Raw genomic sequence first — 16,019 nt, 5'->3', positions numbered from 1 at the left:
GTTGCCTCAGTGATCTTTCTCATTTTGCCATAGTGAGTTTAAATAATTGCAGATATGTGAAAATAAAGATAAGTTTCTTATCAGGTCTGCCATTGTATTTCTTGATCTTAAGTTGAATACTTTTTCCACTCAAAAAATCATGTTTTGAACTATCAAAATATACAGAGATATTGCTGATTGAAATTTTAAACACAAGGAATAAACCCAGATTTTGATGGACTTTTGACAGCAGATCTACTCCACTTGCTGACATATTCTAGCTGGGGAAGTTCTTCCTAAACAATCAAAATTGCAACAATCACTAGGCAAAATCTGAATATCCAGTTAGATCTTATTCTTCTCTCTTTACACGCTCTCGAATCACCAGTGTTCGACCACAAAGCACCTGCAAGAAAGATCAGACCAGAGACTAACTCATGAATGAGAAGCACAACAATGAAAAGTGGCAGAGCAAAGGTAGAACACACACATATATATATACCGTTCCATGGAGAGACATTGCTGCATCACGCTCTCTCTCTGAAAGATAGGAGACAAACGCATAGACCCTTTGTTTCCCTTGTCTCATATCATGCAACATCCTTACACTAGTCACATTACCAAATCTGCCAAAAACCTCTCTCAGGTCTTCAGGCACAGTAAACTTGGAAAGATTCCCAACATACAACTTATGAGGACCTTCATAGTACATAGTTCTAATGGGTAACGAATTCATTGTGTCAAGATCCCTCCTCTTGGGATTCATCTCAGCTGAAAATCTAACCAGCACTTCACGCCCACCAACATCCTTCAGTTGTGAAAAAGGAACCAAAAACACATTTTCAGACAGATAGCCACAACACACTATGCAAAAAGATACATGAAGCGAGTTTCACACTCACGAACCGATGCGTCCAATGCATCAATTGCTTTCTTTGCGGAGTCAATAGATGCCATTGTCACATAAGCACTCCCTCTACTCTTACCACTCTCCTCACTCCGGGAAACCTGCAAAAGTGTAGTCACCCCATCAACACATTACCTTGTTATGATCTACAAGGCTCGAACACGCTTCTTCTTCTGTCACCAAGACACTGTATGTACGATGATACTTGTAGGAGACGTGTTCGTAAAATGTCTAATTGAAAAATATTGATTTTTTGACAATTCTAACCCAAATTGTATCACAATTTTAAAAAAAATCTATTACAAAAGAAAAACTAAAACATACATATTCACATACATAGTCACTAATGAGTATCTATACTATACTTAGATAGGAACTAGCCAGTTAACAATGAAAATGAAGATAATGGATGGAGCAAAGAAGATTTCAACCTCTGATTTTTCTTTTAAATTGAATAGTTTAGTGAGAAGAGAAGAGAGGGTATAGTAGAATTGATGTTAAACAATGAAAAAGTGGAAGAATCGATAAACCTGAGCAGAAAGTACGGTTCCATGGGGGTTGAACATGTGAAGTAGATGCTGTACGTCACAGCTACTGGGAAGGTTGCAGATGTAGACTTCGGTTGGTCTTGGTTGCTTGAACGCTTCTTTCTCCGCATGTTTTCCTCCGTGAACGACCCTTGCTTTATCCACCGTGGCCGGCGAGGCGGTGAAGGAGAAAGTCGTAGCCTTGGAAAAGGAAATGAATGGTTTGTGAGAAGATGTGAATTCGGTATGGAGATTGTGGTTGAATAAGGGAAAGGGTAAGGAAGAAGATGTGAGTGAGAGAAAGAAAGTGGCATTAGGTGCCATGTTTAGCCTCTGATGTGCTACACTAACACTTGAGTTCAGGAAAATGGGTGTGCTTTGTTTTAAGTCACACCTTTTTCTTTTCTAAAACATTACTGTTATCAAAATATAATATCATAAATAAATAAAAAATCATTGAAAACAAAAATTACTGATAAATAAATAAAAGAGTATCTATGTTAAATAGCTTATGATGAAATTTAAAGGAAAAAAAATTATAAAAAAATACATAAAGTTAAGTAATTGATGATAAAAATAGAAAATAAAAATGGTAGCTTAATTAAGAAAAGAGTGAGTTTGTTGTTGAAGTGATTTGAGATGAGATCTGAAGTGTGAGGAAAATGGGGACTACGCCTGAGGCAAACGGGAATAATGTGGCGGACGAAGAAACCGTCGCCAGCTCAATTCACTTCGGCACGGCGGAGGCCGTCGAATTCGTCCGTTCCCTCACCGACGTCGGTGCCATGACGCGCCTCCTCCACGAGTGCATCGCTCACCAGAGAGCCGTCGACGTCGAACTCGACGAGCTTCTCTCGCAGCGCACTGACCTCGACCGTCACCTCCTCCAGCTCCAGCGCTCTTCCGACGTCCTTGACATCGTCAACTCCGACGCCGACTACATGCTCTCCAACGTCGCTTCCACCTCCGACCTCGCTGACCAGGTCAGCCGCAAGGTCCGCGAGCTTGACCTGGCGCAGTCGCGCGTCCGCAACACGCTCCTCCGCATCGACGCCATCGTGGAGCGCGCCAACTCCCTCGAAGGCGTCCACCGTGCACTCGAGGCAGAGGACTACGAGTCGGCCGCGCGCTACGTGCAGACGTTCCTCCAGATCGACGCGCAGTACAAGGATTCCGGCTCCGATCAGCTTCAGAGGGATCGCTTGTTAGCAGCGAAGAAGCAGTTGGAGGGAATTGTAAGGAAGAAGCTCTCTGCCGCAGTGGATCAGCGCGACCACCCCGCCATTCTCAGGTTCAGTCATGGATATTCAAATTTTAAGTTGCGGGAACAAGAGTATAATAGATTGACTCTTTTTTTTTCTATATCTTAAATTATGAGAGTAATGAATATACATATATACATATATATTACATATAAGAGTAAACTGTATATGCATCTTTTGTTCGCTGGATTCCTGTCATCCAATTGCAAATTGTTTTATTTGATGAGTCTGTCCACTTTCAGATTTGTTAATTTAATACTCATTCATACCATGATTTTTCTGATTGGATGATAGTGTTTATATATATTTTTTGCATTGAGTGCATAGGAATTGAACTTGATATTATGTTAAGAACAGTTAAGAAAACAACTTGTGCCACAATGCCTGAACCTTGATCCATCATTGCTCAGGTTCATTCGGCTCTTCACCCCGCTGGGTGTGGAGGAGGAGGGATTGCAGGTGTATGTTGGGTACTTGAAGAAGGTGATTGCAATGAGGTCAAGAATGGAGTTTGAGCAGTTGGTAGAGACTATGGATCAGCGTAATGTCAATTTTGTTGGTTGTTTGACCAATTTGTTTAAGGACATTGTGTTGGCGATTGAGGAGAATAGTGAGATCTTGAGTGGTCTTTGTGGGGAGGATGGTATTGTGTATGCAATCTGTGAGCTTCAGGAGGAGTGTGATTCTCGTGGTTCTGTGATTTTAAACAAGTATATGGAGTATAGGAAGTTGGCTAAGTTGTCCTCTGAGATAAATGCACACAACACCAATTTGCTTGCTGTTGGAGGAGGTCCTGAGGGTCCTGACCCACGAGAGGTTGAGTTATATTTGGAGGAGATTCTCTCCCTTATGCAGCTTGGTGAGGATTACACCGAATTCATGATTTCAAAGATCAAAGCGCTTACTTCTGTTGACCCTGAGTTGCTTCCTCGTGCCACCAGGGCTTTCCGGAGTGGAAGTTTCAGCAAGGTTGCACAAGATTTAACCGGCTTTTACGTCATTTTGGAGGGATTTTTCATGTTGGAGAACGTCAGGAAAGCAATAAGGATCGATGAACACGTGCCTGACAGCCTTACCACTTCTATGGTGGATGATGTGTTTTATGTATTGCAGAGTTGCCTGCGGAGGGCAATATCCACTTCCAATATTAGTTCTGTTGTTGCCGTTTTGAGTGGTGCCAACAGTTTGCTCGGTAATGAATATCATGAAGCCTTGCAACAAAAAATAAGAGAGCCTAACCTTGGTGCAAAGTTGTTCTTTGGTGGCGTTGGTGTGCAAAAGACAGGGACAGAAATTGCAACAGCTTTGAATAATATGGATGTTAGCTGTGAGTATGTTCTGAAGCTAAAACATGAAATTGAAGAACAGTGTGCTGAGGTGAGTGTTGTATATTTTTAGTACCTTACAATTATATATCACTGATTATATTCATTAAATTTTGAATTATGATGTTAATTTTAGCAGTAAGTACAGTTGGCACACCCTTGCTTTATGCATTGTGTGCCTGGGGTCCCATTATAAGGTAATTTTAGATTCATGGGTTAGGGATTATTCATAAAATGTGTGTGTGCAGATCGTGTCATTTAATTTGTGCAGGATGTAGTTCTGAATTTCTGTAACATGATTTTGAGTTTTATGTGATATTTACAAATATTGGATAAAAATATAAAGACAGCAGTATAGGATAAACCAATCTCAAGATTGACATTTTGGCAACTTCAAAACCACAGATTAATTTGCAGTAATCCTTTCTGTAACAAACATGGAGACAATTGATTAGAAGAATGCACTTGAAGTATGATTTAGAAATTCAGAAATTGTAGCAATGATTTTGCCCTATAAACTATGTACATACACATGTTTCCCCCGAATGTTGTGATGAGTACATGGTCAAATTTGTAGCAATCCTTCTGTTAACATTGATATGGAGATGATTGATTAGAGAAATGCGATCAAAGTATGGTTTAGAAATTCAAAGTTTTAGTATTGATGATTTCACTCTATGAACTATTTTCCATTTTAGACTGGATGTTTCTTCAGATGTGCAAGTTTGCTAAATGAATATTTCATATTTGTCAACTGCTCCTCCCTTCATTTTTAAATGAAGCAATGTAGCTGGAACAGTGCTATAGACTATTTATTTTAAGAACTGTTTCTCAATTTATATAGCGCTATGTCAATTTGTCCTTTGTTGGTTTATAATTATAGGTTATTCTTTATTTTATGTCTGTTTACTTTGCCTATATAATATACAAGTTTAAAGTTGCAGAATTAACGGACTGAATAACTTCATACAGGTTTTTCCTGCACCAGCTGATCGAGAAAAGGTAAAATCTTGTTTGACTGAGTTGGCAGATAGCAGCAATGCTTTCAAGCAAGCTTTGACTGCTAGCATAGGACAACTTGTGTCAACCATTACACCTAGAATAAGACCAGTATTAGACAGCGTTGGACCAATTAGCTATGAGCTTTCAGAGGCTGAGTATGCAGATAATGAGGTGAATGACCCATGGGTTCAGAGACTTCTCCATGCTGTTGAGACAAATGTGGCATGGCTGCAGCCACTAATGACTACTAACAATTATGACACGTTTGTTCATTTGATTATTGATTTCATTGTGAAAAGGCTAGAAGTTATTATGATGCAGAAAAGATTTAGTCAGCTAGGCGGTCTTCAGCTGGACCGAGATGCTAGAGCTTTGGTAAGTCATTTCAGTGTCATGACACAGAGAACTGTTAGGGACAAGTTTGCACGTCTTACTCAAATGGCAACAATTCTAAATTTAGAAAAGGTTTCTGAGATTCTAGATTTCTGGGGTGAGAACTCTGGACCTATGACCTGGAGATTAACTCCAGCAGAAGTTAGACGTGTATTGGGTCTGCGGGTTGATTTTAAACCAGAAGCAATAGCTGCTGTGAAGTTGTAATATCCGTTTATATGGTCTCTTCACATTACTTTTTTTTTCTACTTCAATCTTCATATGATAAGTATTACAGCTTCATTCTTACTACTTTTGATGTTTGGTAAGTTAACATACAGTTTCATTATGCGACTTGCTTTGTGAGATTCAAAGGCAAAAGAATAAGAAAGGAGTATTCAGATTTGCCACCCGAGAGGCTGCCTACATCAAAGCATCTTGTGTAAAACGATCATTGTTCCTGAATAGCCACTTACCAATTTTGAATTTTTTTTATTTTTTATTTTGTAAATCAATTTTGAGACTTAGTTCATGCTTGTTTAGTAAAGTTTTCTCATTAAATATTTCATTTCCACCAAACAACTTTTTCTTGCGTTTCGTTGCATTGCATAATATACTAGTGTTGCATTTATTTGAGTAATTAATTGTTATTTCGTTGCATTGCAGATTATTGTGGTTCATTTTATATTGTAAATCATCTCATTGCATTAGGAAATAACTTTAATAATGAGAATCTTATTTAAAAAATATTGAGATGGTAGTAGGAAATCACGATAATAAAGGACTCTACATTTATTTGTTGTGGCATTAGCCACACTTTTGAGATGCTTTACAGAGTTGAAAGTGTATAGATTGCATAAAAAATAAAAGAAAATATGTAGAGTGGTTTGCACTTCTAGCCTCTTTAAATAATCAAAACGAAGTTAATATATGAAGAATTTATTGCAATTCAAAATTGATATCCTAAATACAAATTGAGATCTAAGTTTAGTTTAAAGGATATAAAATTATAAGTATTTTAGTAAATACAAATTTTATTGTATTATATTATTTACTTAAGTAATTCCATGTCACAAAATTTAAAAATAATTTACTACTGTGCAAAAATCTGTGATACAAATTCAATCAAATATTCAACATTAAATTAAAATACATTATATCTACCATTAACCAAATTTACTTCATCTCAATCATAACAAAGTGAGTGAAGGATAAATCATGACTATACCGAGAGAACATGCCTTGGAGATAGAATTCATGAGTCCACTACAAGATACTCATTTTGAAAAATTAAAGGAATCCACAAGAAGAATAGATGGCTGTTATAATTGCAACAACTGACTAATAAAAGGAATGATTGGAAATTGTCATTGTTGACACTAGTTCCAAGAATGCTAACAAATATAAGGAAAGAAAAAACAAAATTTCAACCTAAACAAATCCTCTCTATATTTTATGAAGGGCATTTGGACCGTAATGTTTGATTTCTAGAAAGTACAAGAACAAGAACATGAATCTAAAACTGAAAACTAAGATGTCAGACTTGGATAACATTAGACATGAGCAGTGCCTTGAGTGAATTTTGGGTCCTCGCATCTGTACTTGCCATCAGGTCCAATTCCAAAACCTTTTGGATCAGCAAAGACATTCTCTAGAAGCTGGCTGCGTGGTGGAAGAGGGCTCTCATCTGCAAACTCAACTGCCTCCTCAAGAACCTCATCAATCTTATTCTCTATGGCCTTCAACTCTTGTTCACTGGCTAATTTGTTCCCAATCAAGTATTTCTTCAGTGCAGAGATGGGATCCCTATCAGCATAATGTGCCTTCTCAGCTGCCAAAGCACATTCAGATGATGGTGAATAATTACCATGAACTTGGCAGACACAAATAGAAGACAAAGAAAACTTCGGCAAGATGTGAGTTATTTTGATCATGGCATGAATATCCTGACTTGTTGAAATTAGAAAAACGGTTGTGGTAATCATAATATTATTGCCACAAGAATAAAAACAATAATAAAACATTATCCCACTAGTTAGGTTGGTTACATAGATCACGTGACACTATTGATGTAATATGCATAGAAAACAAAGACTATAAGATTTAGCAGGACGTTTCAAAAAAGAATAAAATATGCTACTTTTATCAGCTAACATAGTCATTAAGAGCAACAATAACCACAGGGTAATCTGAATTATGTCCACACGGTTAAATGAACTCATTATTTAACACATTGATAGCAAGAAAATAATACCTTGCAAAAACATTATCAAACTATAGGAAAAAACATCCACAACTTTAGTTTATAAAAATTGTTTACAAATATTAATCAAACTACATTTCCATATTTCAACAGGAATGTTGTTGATCAGGCACCATGATGTTTTGCACTTGCCATCAAAATGATAAGAGAAGTTACTTTTCAAAGAGACAAATCAATAAAGTGTAGTATAAGTACAGCTTATAATGTAGTTATGCCATATTTCAAATCCAAACAATAAAGTGTAAATCTTTACACCATTCACAGGTTTAGAGTGCACAAATACAAGTTCAATTTCTTTAACATACAAGTTTGGCAGTGATCCAAATCCATGATCTTAATCTTAATATCAATTGCATTCTCAACATCTAACATCAAGAGAAAATTGGTCCTAAAACTAAACTACAGAGATAATGCACAGAAAGCTTACAGAAGAATAAATGTACAAGTATTATGTTCAGTACCACTTAAGATACCAACAAAAGTGCAAAGGAAATGCAACATAATATACTAAAAAATTAACAGCATATTTGAAGTACATTCTAAGAGAAGAAAGCATAACATAAACGCTCACCAGGGTCACGAAGCTCATCAGGATCGGCCAATGAATGTCCTCTAAATCTATAGGTCTCACATTCTACTAAAGTCGGTCCTTCTCCTCGTCTGGCTCTTTCAATAGCCTCCTTTGCCACCTCCCTGACCTTCAAAACGTCCATCCCATCAACATGAACCCCAGGCATTCCAAATGCTGGCCCTTTCTTCCATATTTGAGGATCGGAAGTTGCCCTGAGATGTGACATCCCAATAGCCCACAGATTATTTTCCACCACAAACACAATAGGCAATTTCCATAAAGCTGCCATGTTTAGGCATTCGTAGAACTGTCCATTGTTACATGTTCCATCTCCAAAAAATGCCAATGTCACATGATCACAGTCTGCCTCTTTCAAAACCTCCCTTCTATACTTGCTGGAAAATGCTGCCCCAGTGGCAATAGGGATTCCTTCAGCAATGAAAGCAAACCCACCGATCACATTATGTTCCTTTGAAAACATATGCATAGAGCCACCTTGACCTCGGGAGCATCCCGTGGCCTTCCCAAAGAGCTCACTCATTACAGCACGCGCTGGCACCCCCTTACTCAGTGAATGAACATGGTCCCGGTATGTACTCACCACCGAGTCTTCTTTCTTGAGAAGCTTGATGAAGCCAGTTGACACAGCTTCTTGGCCATTGTACAAGTGAACAAAGCCAAACATTTTGCCTCTATAATACATCTGGGCACACATGTCTTCAAAGAACCTGCCTAAAGTCATGTCTTCGTAGAGCAGCAAGCCCTCCTCTTTCGTAATAAGCTGCACACACCAATACAAACAAAAAACAATAATTCAATTCAAACACTCATTTCCAAAAAAACAAAAACATATTTTTCAGAATCTGAAGCTAACTGGATATAGCAGGCATAAAAAGTCTCTTCTTTCCTTAAAGAAGCATGATTCAATATTTTATTTCAAATGTTGTAGATATTTCACAATTTGATGGTACAGGTTTTATAGTTAATACAAAACCTATACCATCAAATTGTGAAAAATCTACAACATTTGAAATAAAATATTGAATCATGCAGCTTATAAAACAAGAGTTTAATCTCTACGAACCATAAGTGTAAAACTCTTCATACTTGTCATCAAATCAAAAACTCATGCATAACTTCTAAGGTAAGTATTGTAACAATTTCTAATTGATTGACTGTGCAAAAACTCTCTATACGGTTCGTGGTTACACTATTTATTTACTCAAAAACTAATTGGGTAGGTTGAATTAAGTAGAAAGATAACTTTTTTATTTAATTTTCAAAAACCCATCATGCAGGATCCATGCCATGCTGAACAAATGAAAATCTCCTATTCCCAAAGGAATGGATTATTGATTTGTGATACTCAAAACAAAACGGTAAAAGGGTTACCAGATTGTTGGCTGATTTGAGCTTCTTGTTCTTGACAGCATCGGAGACAGAGACAACAATGGAATTAGAGCGAGCATTGAGCTTAACGGGGGCAGTGAAACGAAGCTTGTGAGTGGATCCAAGGAAGGGAGTGAACGTGTGGAAAGACATGGAGCAGCCATTGGATCTGTGCTGAAGAGGAAGAGGAAGAGGGTGCGCAAACTTGGGAACAGAGAGAGACATTGTTAATGTTATGGTATTGCGATTTGCGAATGAGAAAAAGAAAGAGGTTAATGTGTTTGAGGAAATGCAAAAGAGAGAAGAGACGAAATCATAAAAACTGAAATTCACAACACATTACACATTCAATCACACATCACGGAGAATAGAGAGGGAAGCCACCAATACACAACTAACTTTTCCTACTAATACTACTTATTCTTCTTTTCTCTTCATATAAATAAATAAATATTCAAATTATTGTTCAACTAATTCAATTCACACAACTTTTATCTCACCTTGTTCCTACAAAATCACACCCAATATTCATTACCAACTTTGTTTATATTAATTTTTATTAAAAAAAATATAATATTTTATTTATTAATAGAAGTTGTAAAGTGAGAGTGAGAGAAAAAAAATAGTGTGAAATAATTGGAGGTTCAATATTCACCTAAGTTTCTATATTTTCTTACCTAGGTAAGTAAATTGTAATAATGACATCATAATTAAATAGGTTTTCAAGATTATATCTCATGTTAAATAATAAGCTAATATTAAATTATGGTTAACTTATAACATAATAGTATTTTATTTTATTATGAAATTTATGTCATCAAAGTATATCAAAAATAGGTCCATAGCTCAGTGGTAGAGCATTTGACTGCAGATCAAGAGGTCACCGGTTCGAACCCGGTTGGGCCCTCAGAAATATGTTGTTTTAATTTTTCAATAAAATCTTTTGTTTTATAATTAAATAAAACATTTACAAAAAAGAAATATGTTTCTTAATAAAAAAACTATTTATATCTAAAAAATAAAAATTAAGAAACTACTTTAAAAACGATTTTATAATATTAACAAAATTTGGTCAAATGTTGTTAAATGTATCTTCTAAGTGCTTCATTTCCTTTTTCTTATAAGCTTTTCTCAATATTCCCTTTTCACCAATTATCACACACTTTTTCCTTTTTCTCTCCTTTTTATTTCATAATATTGCCCCTTTTTTCACCAAAATCATTAAAAAAAACCTTGGATTACGCATTTTTTATCCCATAATTGGAAATACGTTATGTGATATGAATATATACTTGAGAACAATTTCATTAAGCTACATACTATTCTATCTTTTATTTACTTTTTGTTCAACATGTTCACATTATTATAAATCGAGTACTCGTTGTTTCAAGTAAGAAAAAAAATGAATCTGCTATCTATGAGTTGTAAAACAAAAACTATGATGAATAAGCAAAATTATAGGGGAAAGGGAAAAAAGAGAGCTCTGTCTACTCTTTTTTTAAATACTTTTTTTTATATATTTTTTACCTCGTATTCAGAATTAAAAATGCTTTATGCAGCGTAAATGTTATTACTGTTGGGTAAATTATATAATTTACTGTGTACGTGTTCACAAAAAAACAAAGATAAAAGAGTGGGAGAGGCATGAAGCACTTCTCTTTCCATGAACCCATCATTGTGTCCATTGACCATCATCACTAAACCTGGACGCTATGCTTCTTATCTCCTTTTCAGAGATTGTTCCAACTTTTAAACGCTCTACTTTTCACTTATTCTTTCTAATACTAATTTCAATCTTTTTCATCTCCTACATAGTCTGGTAAGAACTATAGTGTGTATGATTATATATATATATATATATATATATATATATATATTTTTATTTTTATTTTATTTATTTATTTATTTTATTTTTTTTTATGAATGATTTGATAGAAGTTCGGTTGATAAGTTGAATAAACTATATTGTTAATGACTCTAATATTATAGTAAGAAGTAAACTTTAAATCTAATTTAATCATATACATCTTATAAAATGACATTGCATTTACTTATATATTAGAAAATGTTTTCGTATGTATTTGATCAACATTAATGTTAGTGTGTAATAATGATTAACAAAATTTCTCACTAAAATAGACTCTAAATAACTATGAATATCATACTAAAAAGTCGGCTTTAAATCTAATTCAATCTTATATAAATGATATTAGTGTACCGGTTGGTATCGGATGAAGGGTGGAGGTCTCAACATCCGGTTAGTGTCGACCGACATGACCAGATTCGTTAAACCTAATAGAAAATTAACATGATCAAACAGTGATTAAGCATTACGTCATCATTACACATTAATTACACTAAATACCATACAAACTAGAAGTTTGCAAGGAAGAGAAGAAGAACAAAAGGAGAGAAAGAGATCTCTTTAGTGAAGTGAAGATAAATCATAAGATAACTGACTGAGAAAGAAGGTGATAGTTCTCTCAACCTCAACCCATTCTAAAACAATTTGCATTCATTTTTAAATTATAACATGTCATTATATCTAATCCATGAACGTTAATATTAATATTAGATTGTAATAATGATTAAGAAAATTTAGAATGATGATCCAATCTTACTTTACTCATAACACAAACTAAGTGGGTCCACCGCACTAGATTAAAACAAAGAAAGCATTAGAAAGATACCCTGAAAGGTTCGAAAAGAAAGAAGAAAAGAATTAGATGCTTTATGTGTCGGGTACTTAATAGTTATCCTCCCATAATAACATAAACAACAAAAACCTTCACACAACCAAAACCTAATCCATCAATGGGGAACTGCGCGTTCAAAGGAATCACCACAACTCAACCTCTTTCGGAAAACGACAACATAGTCAAGGTCCTCACCCCAAACGGAGCCATCATGGAGCTCTACACCCCCATTACCGCCGACTGCATAACCAAAGAGTTTTCCGGCCACGGAATATTCCGGAGCCGCCGCGACTTCTTCTCGGAGCCGCTCCATCGCGACGAGGAGCTTCACGCGGGGGACCTCTATTATCTTCTCCCTCTCGACCCTTCTTGCAGGTTGCCATCCACCAAGAACGCCGCCAGACAACTATCCGACAACGCCGCCGCCAGTGCGACGTTAACGCCGTACAGAATGTGTACCTACGATAACAACAACAATAGGATGTGGTCGGAAACAGGTGAAGTGTGTCCGAGGAAAGGAGTGTGGAAGGTGAAGCTGGCGATAAGCCCGGAACAGCTGTCGGAGATATTGTCGCAGGAGTCACAGACTGAGGCGTTCGTGGAGAGCTTGAGGATGGTGGCAAAGTGCGGCGGCAATGGCGTGCTGTCTGCGCCGAATTCCGATCACTCAACTTCCTGTGACTGAGAATCAAGTTTTATAGGTGCTTAAATTGGTTAAAACTTTGGTCTTTTGTTGTTTATAATTGATTTCTCATGTTATGTTTTTATTTTATTAATGAAAAATTTACTTTGAAAACTTTAAAAGTTGTATATAACTGTTGTTATTGGTTTAAAAATAAATATATATAATAAAAAATAAATTTATAATTAAATAATGTTAAAAATATTAAAATAATAGTATTTTGAGTTATAATATGATTTTATTAAAATTATGAGTTGTTAAAGTTATTCCAACATTTCACACATATTATTCATGTTGATGAAGTTGGAATATAAAGTTTAAGTTTAATGGCTATATATAGAATATATTTTGTTTGCTGAAGTTTTACGAGGTGAACTTGCTTAGAAAAACAATTTATATATGATAAATTATTCAACTTTTTTTTTACTTTTTAATATATCTTTAATTCTTTTTGTAATGGGTTTTATTTTATTTTTGTTCAAAAAAATTATACAATTTCTGGCTATTTTTTAAAAGCTTTTTTATCACATAAAAAGTTAAGAGAAATGATTAAAAATGCAAAATTTAATAATTTACTAATATCAAAATATAATCAAAATTCAAGAAAAATTACCTTTTTATTTTAAATTATGATCTATTTAATATTTTAAATAGATTCATTTAGTGCATTGAAAAAAATCGTATTATATGTCACACACCCATGAATTATTGTAGAAATTGGACAAAATTTTGTGATTCAATCCTAACTTTAATCCTTAAATTCTTTAGTGAGTGTCGCCGGAATTTAGAAGCACAAAAAAATCACTCAATGGTAATACGATATATATATAGGGTTGAGAAAAATCTAAATTATCAAATCCAATCTATAATTATTTAAATTTATATTATTTTTAATCTATTTATATGATTTTATCTTAAATTTAAATTTATATATTTAGATTTTAAGTCTATTCCATTTAATTGGATATGGATTAGATATAGATTGGATGCAATTTTTAATTATCCAAAATGAATTTTAGGTTGGATTTTGACTTGGTTCCGACCTAGATTAAGCCGAGTCAATCTGGACCTAAGAGCAAAGTCAGTTCGAGTCTGTGTCGAGCCAAGTTGGCCTGGACCAAAGTTGAGCTGATTCAATCCAGCCAAACTTGAGCCGAGTCAATTCAGGCCAAACTCGAGTCAAGTCGGTCTAGGCCATAGTCAAGTCGAGTAAACCCTAGCTCAAGTCAAGCTGAGTGGGCCAAAGCCCAAGTTGAGTTGGCACTCGGGCCATGTCATGTCAAGTCGACCCCGACCCATGTCGAGTCAGTTTGGGCTCATGTCAACCTGATTTGTCTAGGTCAAAATCTAGCCAAGTCAGCTCGGGTCCAGGTCTAGCAAAGTGGGCCCTGGTATGGATTTAGCCGAGTTGGTCCAGGTTTAGGCTGAGTCATCTCGAGTCCATGTAGAGCCGAGTCTGTTCGGGCCTAGGTCGACCCGATTCACCCAGGTCCAAATCTAGCTAAGTCGGCTCATATCCAAATCTATCATTCGGAACACTTATTTATTTCTATTTAAATATACTGAGTCTCTTTGTTTCATTTCCAAAAATTGATCTAATTTCTATTTAGAAATGAAAGAAAAGTGGACCTGATATAGATCTAACCAAGTTAATCCAAGTCTAGGTCAAATTAGCTTAGATCCAAGTTGAGTCAAGATAGCTTGTGTTCAAATCGAAATAGATTTAATTTACTTGATAAAATAATTATAATCTAAATTTAATCCACTGAATGAATTTGAAAAAATCTAAATAAATTTAATGTAATTAAAATTAAAATGATATAAAATTTATACATAATAATACAGATAATATATGTGTGTGGAGGGGGATACTGGTTGATATGGGCCTGGGCCCTCACTCTTCACATTGCCCACAGCGTCAATCATTGTAATTGCTTTGTGGGCCCTTTCTAAGTACCAACCTCTCATCACCCTCAACTTATTACATAAGAGTAATTTTGTCCCTACATCACATTTCATATTATTATTATTATCAAATTTCATAATAATAATAATAATAATAATAATATTATTATTATTATTACCCTTATTATTGATTCTAGTAGAAACTAATGGTGGATGTTCTAATTAGAAGACAAATTCAGGTTTTCATTTATGGTAAGGATGTTTTGCTTCTTTTAATCAACCTTCATCACCTTCTCCTCTCCTCATTTCACACAACTCACTCTCACTTTCAGATAAACTGCTTTTATATAACTTTATTTTCTATATTGTAACGTAGTTTTTCTAGCTATACTTCTATTAGTTAGACTTTTGAGTTCATATTTAACCTATAAATCATTTTTATTATAATTCTTTTTATAGAATCACTTGATTTAACAAAAACTACAAGTGCTGAATCAAAACTGAAAATTCTATCATACATTTTGATAGAAAACTTTAATGTATTATCAGTTATATTTGTATAGTCATGATCGAATCCAATAATATTGTTGAGTGACTCATTTCCAACCATAATTCTTATGAGAATTCGTATTTGGTTTTAGATAGTAATGAGGAGACAGAGATTATGAAATTAAGCAGATCATTGGAATCCGAATCATCAAAGTTAAATTAGGAAATAGAACAAAATGATCCAGGTTAAAAAAGAACGAAGTTCAATTCATAAAATACGACACTAATACTAGAAATTACTGTTTTTTACTTAACACTATGCTCTAGTAGGAGATCTCTTTACTAAAACAATATTATAAAAAAATATAATTTTATACAATTATTTAGTTTCTATTTTGTACATTGTTAACCCCTCTTTTAGTCCTTTTTTATGAATTTTTGTAATTATAAAATTGAGATTAAAGATAAACAACATAGTTATTATTAAAAGGAGATGTTTTTTTTTGCATTAGTTATCAACCAGAAATAGAAAATGCTCCTTTAAATTGTATTTATACCGCCTCTGAATTGCATTTATATCGGTCGATCTAAAATTACTACGAAAATAATTCAATGTATAAGAAGTATAATATAATATTTTTTAAACAGTT

At 34.7% G+C, this 16,019-nt stretch overlaps 4 protein-coding genes and 1 non-coding gene across 5 annotated transcripts; 3 read left to right on the top strand and 2 right to left on the bottom strand.

Moving 5' to 3' along the window:
• Window positions 1–57: 57 nt before the first annotated feature.
• On the bottom strand, window positions 58–1,976 carry LOC137820925 (28 kDa ribonucleoprotein, chloroplastic). Its single transcript, XM_068625268.2, has 4 exons — window positions 1,417–1,976; window positions 886–987; window positions 482–787; window positions 58–385 (listed from the first exon to the last, which is right to left on the bottom strand). Exons 1-4 carry the CDS (start codon window positions 1,735–1,737, stop codon window positions 332–334), a joined length of 783 nt encoding a protein of 260 aa, XP_068481369.2. The 5' UTR covers window positions 1,738–1,976; the 3' UTR covers window positions 58–331.
• A 68-nt stretch (window positions 1,977–2,044) lies between these two features.
• LOC137820921 (conserved oligomeric Golgi complex subunit 4) lies at window positions 2,045–5,677 on the top strand. The gene is made up of 3 exons (XM_068625263.2): window positions 2,045–2,704; window positions 3,086–4,052; window positions 4,973–5,677. The coding sequence occupies exons 1-3, from the start codon at window positions 2,076–2,078 to the stop codon at window positions 5,600–5,602; spliced, it is 2,226 nt and encodes a 741-aa protein (XP_068481364.1). The 5' UTR covers window positions 2,045–2,075; the 3' UTR covers window positions 5,603–5,677.
• A 939-nt stretch (window positions 5,678–6,616) lies between these two features.
• On the bottom strand, window positions 6,617–10,123 carry LOC137820919 (pyruvate dehydrogenase E1 component subunit alpha-3, chloroplastic). The gene is made up of 3 exons (XM_068625260.2): window positions 9,601–10,123; window positions 8,209–8,989; window positions 6,617–7,205 (listed from the first exon to the last, which is right to left on the bottom strand). Exons 1-3 carry the CDS (start codon window positions 9,820–9,822, stop codon window positions 6,928–6,930), a joined length of 1,281 nt encoding a protein of 426 aa, XP_068481361.1. The 5' UTR covers window positions 9,823–10,123; the 3' UTR covers window positions 6,617–6,927.
• Window positions 10,124–10,432: 309 nt separating this feature from the next.
• TRNAC-GCA (transfer RNA cysteine (anticodon GCA)) lies at window positions 10,433–10,504 on the top strand. The gene has a single exon. It is a non-coding gene; the product is annotated as a tRNA-Cys (tRNA).
• Window positions 10,505–12,244: 1,740 nt separating this feature from the next.
• On the top strand, window positions 12,245–13,089 carry LOC137822667 (uncharacterized). The gene has a single exon (XM_068627609.2). The coding sequence runs from the start codon at window positions 12,412–12,414 to the stop codon at window positions 12,976–12,978; it is 567 nt and encodes a 188-aa protein (XP_068483710.1). The 5' UTR covers window positions 12,245–12,411; the 3' UTR covers window positions 12,979–13,089.
• The last annotated feature ends 2,930 nt before the right edge of the window (window positions 13,090–16,019 follow it).

Source organism: Phaseolus vulgaris, chromosome 9 (assembly GCF_051622355.1).
Source record: "Phaseolus vulgaris cultivar YP4 chromosome 9, ASM5162235v1, whole genome shotgun sequence".
Classification (NCBI taxonomy): domain Eukaryota; kingdom Viridiplantae; phylum Streptophyta; class Magnoliopsida; order Fabales; family Fabaceae; genus Phaseolus; species Phaseolus vulgaris.
This window is presented reverse-complemented; position numbering and strand designations above follow the sequence as displayed.

Bases quoted from the DNA above. Each gene is read 5' to 3' on its own strand.
- LOC137820925 (XM_068625268.2), bottom strand. From the start codon at position 1,737: ATGGCACCTAATGCCACTTTCTTTCTCTCACTCACATCTTCTTCCTTA. The intron at 988-1,416 runs GTTTATCGATTC...ACACTTTTGCAG, and splicing joins GAACCGTACTTTCTGCTCAG to GTTTCCCGGAGTGAGGAGAG. The intron at 788-885 runs GTTCGTGAGTGT...TCACAACTGAAG, and splicing joins TTGATGCATTGGACGCATCG to GATGTTGGTGGGCGTGAAGT.
- LOC137820921 (XM_068625263.2), top strand. From the start codon at position 2,076: ATGGGGACTACGCCTGAGGCAAACGGGAATAATGTGGCGGACGAAGAA. The intron at 2,705-3,085 runs GTTCAGTCATGG...ATCATTGCTCAG, and splicing joins GACCACCCCGCCATTCTCAG to GTTCATTCGGCTCTTCACCC. The intron at 4,053-4,972 runs GTGAGTGTTGTA...AACTTCATACAG, and splicing joins TTGAAGAACAGTGTGCTGAG to GTTTTTCCTGCACCAGCTGA.
- LOC137820919 (XM_068625260.2), bottom strand. From the start codon at position 9,822: ATGTCTCTCTCTGTTCCCAAGTTTGCGCACCCTCTTCCTCTTCCTCTT. The intron at 8,990-9,600 runs GTAACCCTTTTA...TGGTGTGTGCAG, and splicing joins TCAAATCAGCCAACAATCTG to CTTATTACGAAAGAGGAGGG. The intron at 7,206-8,208 runs GTGAGCGTTTAT...GTGCTTTGGCAG, and splicing joins TGATGAGCTTCGTGACCCTG to CTGAGAAGGCACATTATGCT.
- LOC137822667 (XM_068627609.2), top strand. From the start codon at position 12,412: ATGGGGAACTGCGCGTTCAAAGGAATCACCACAACTCAACCTCTTTCG.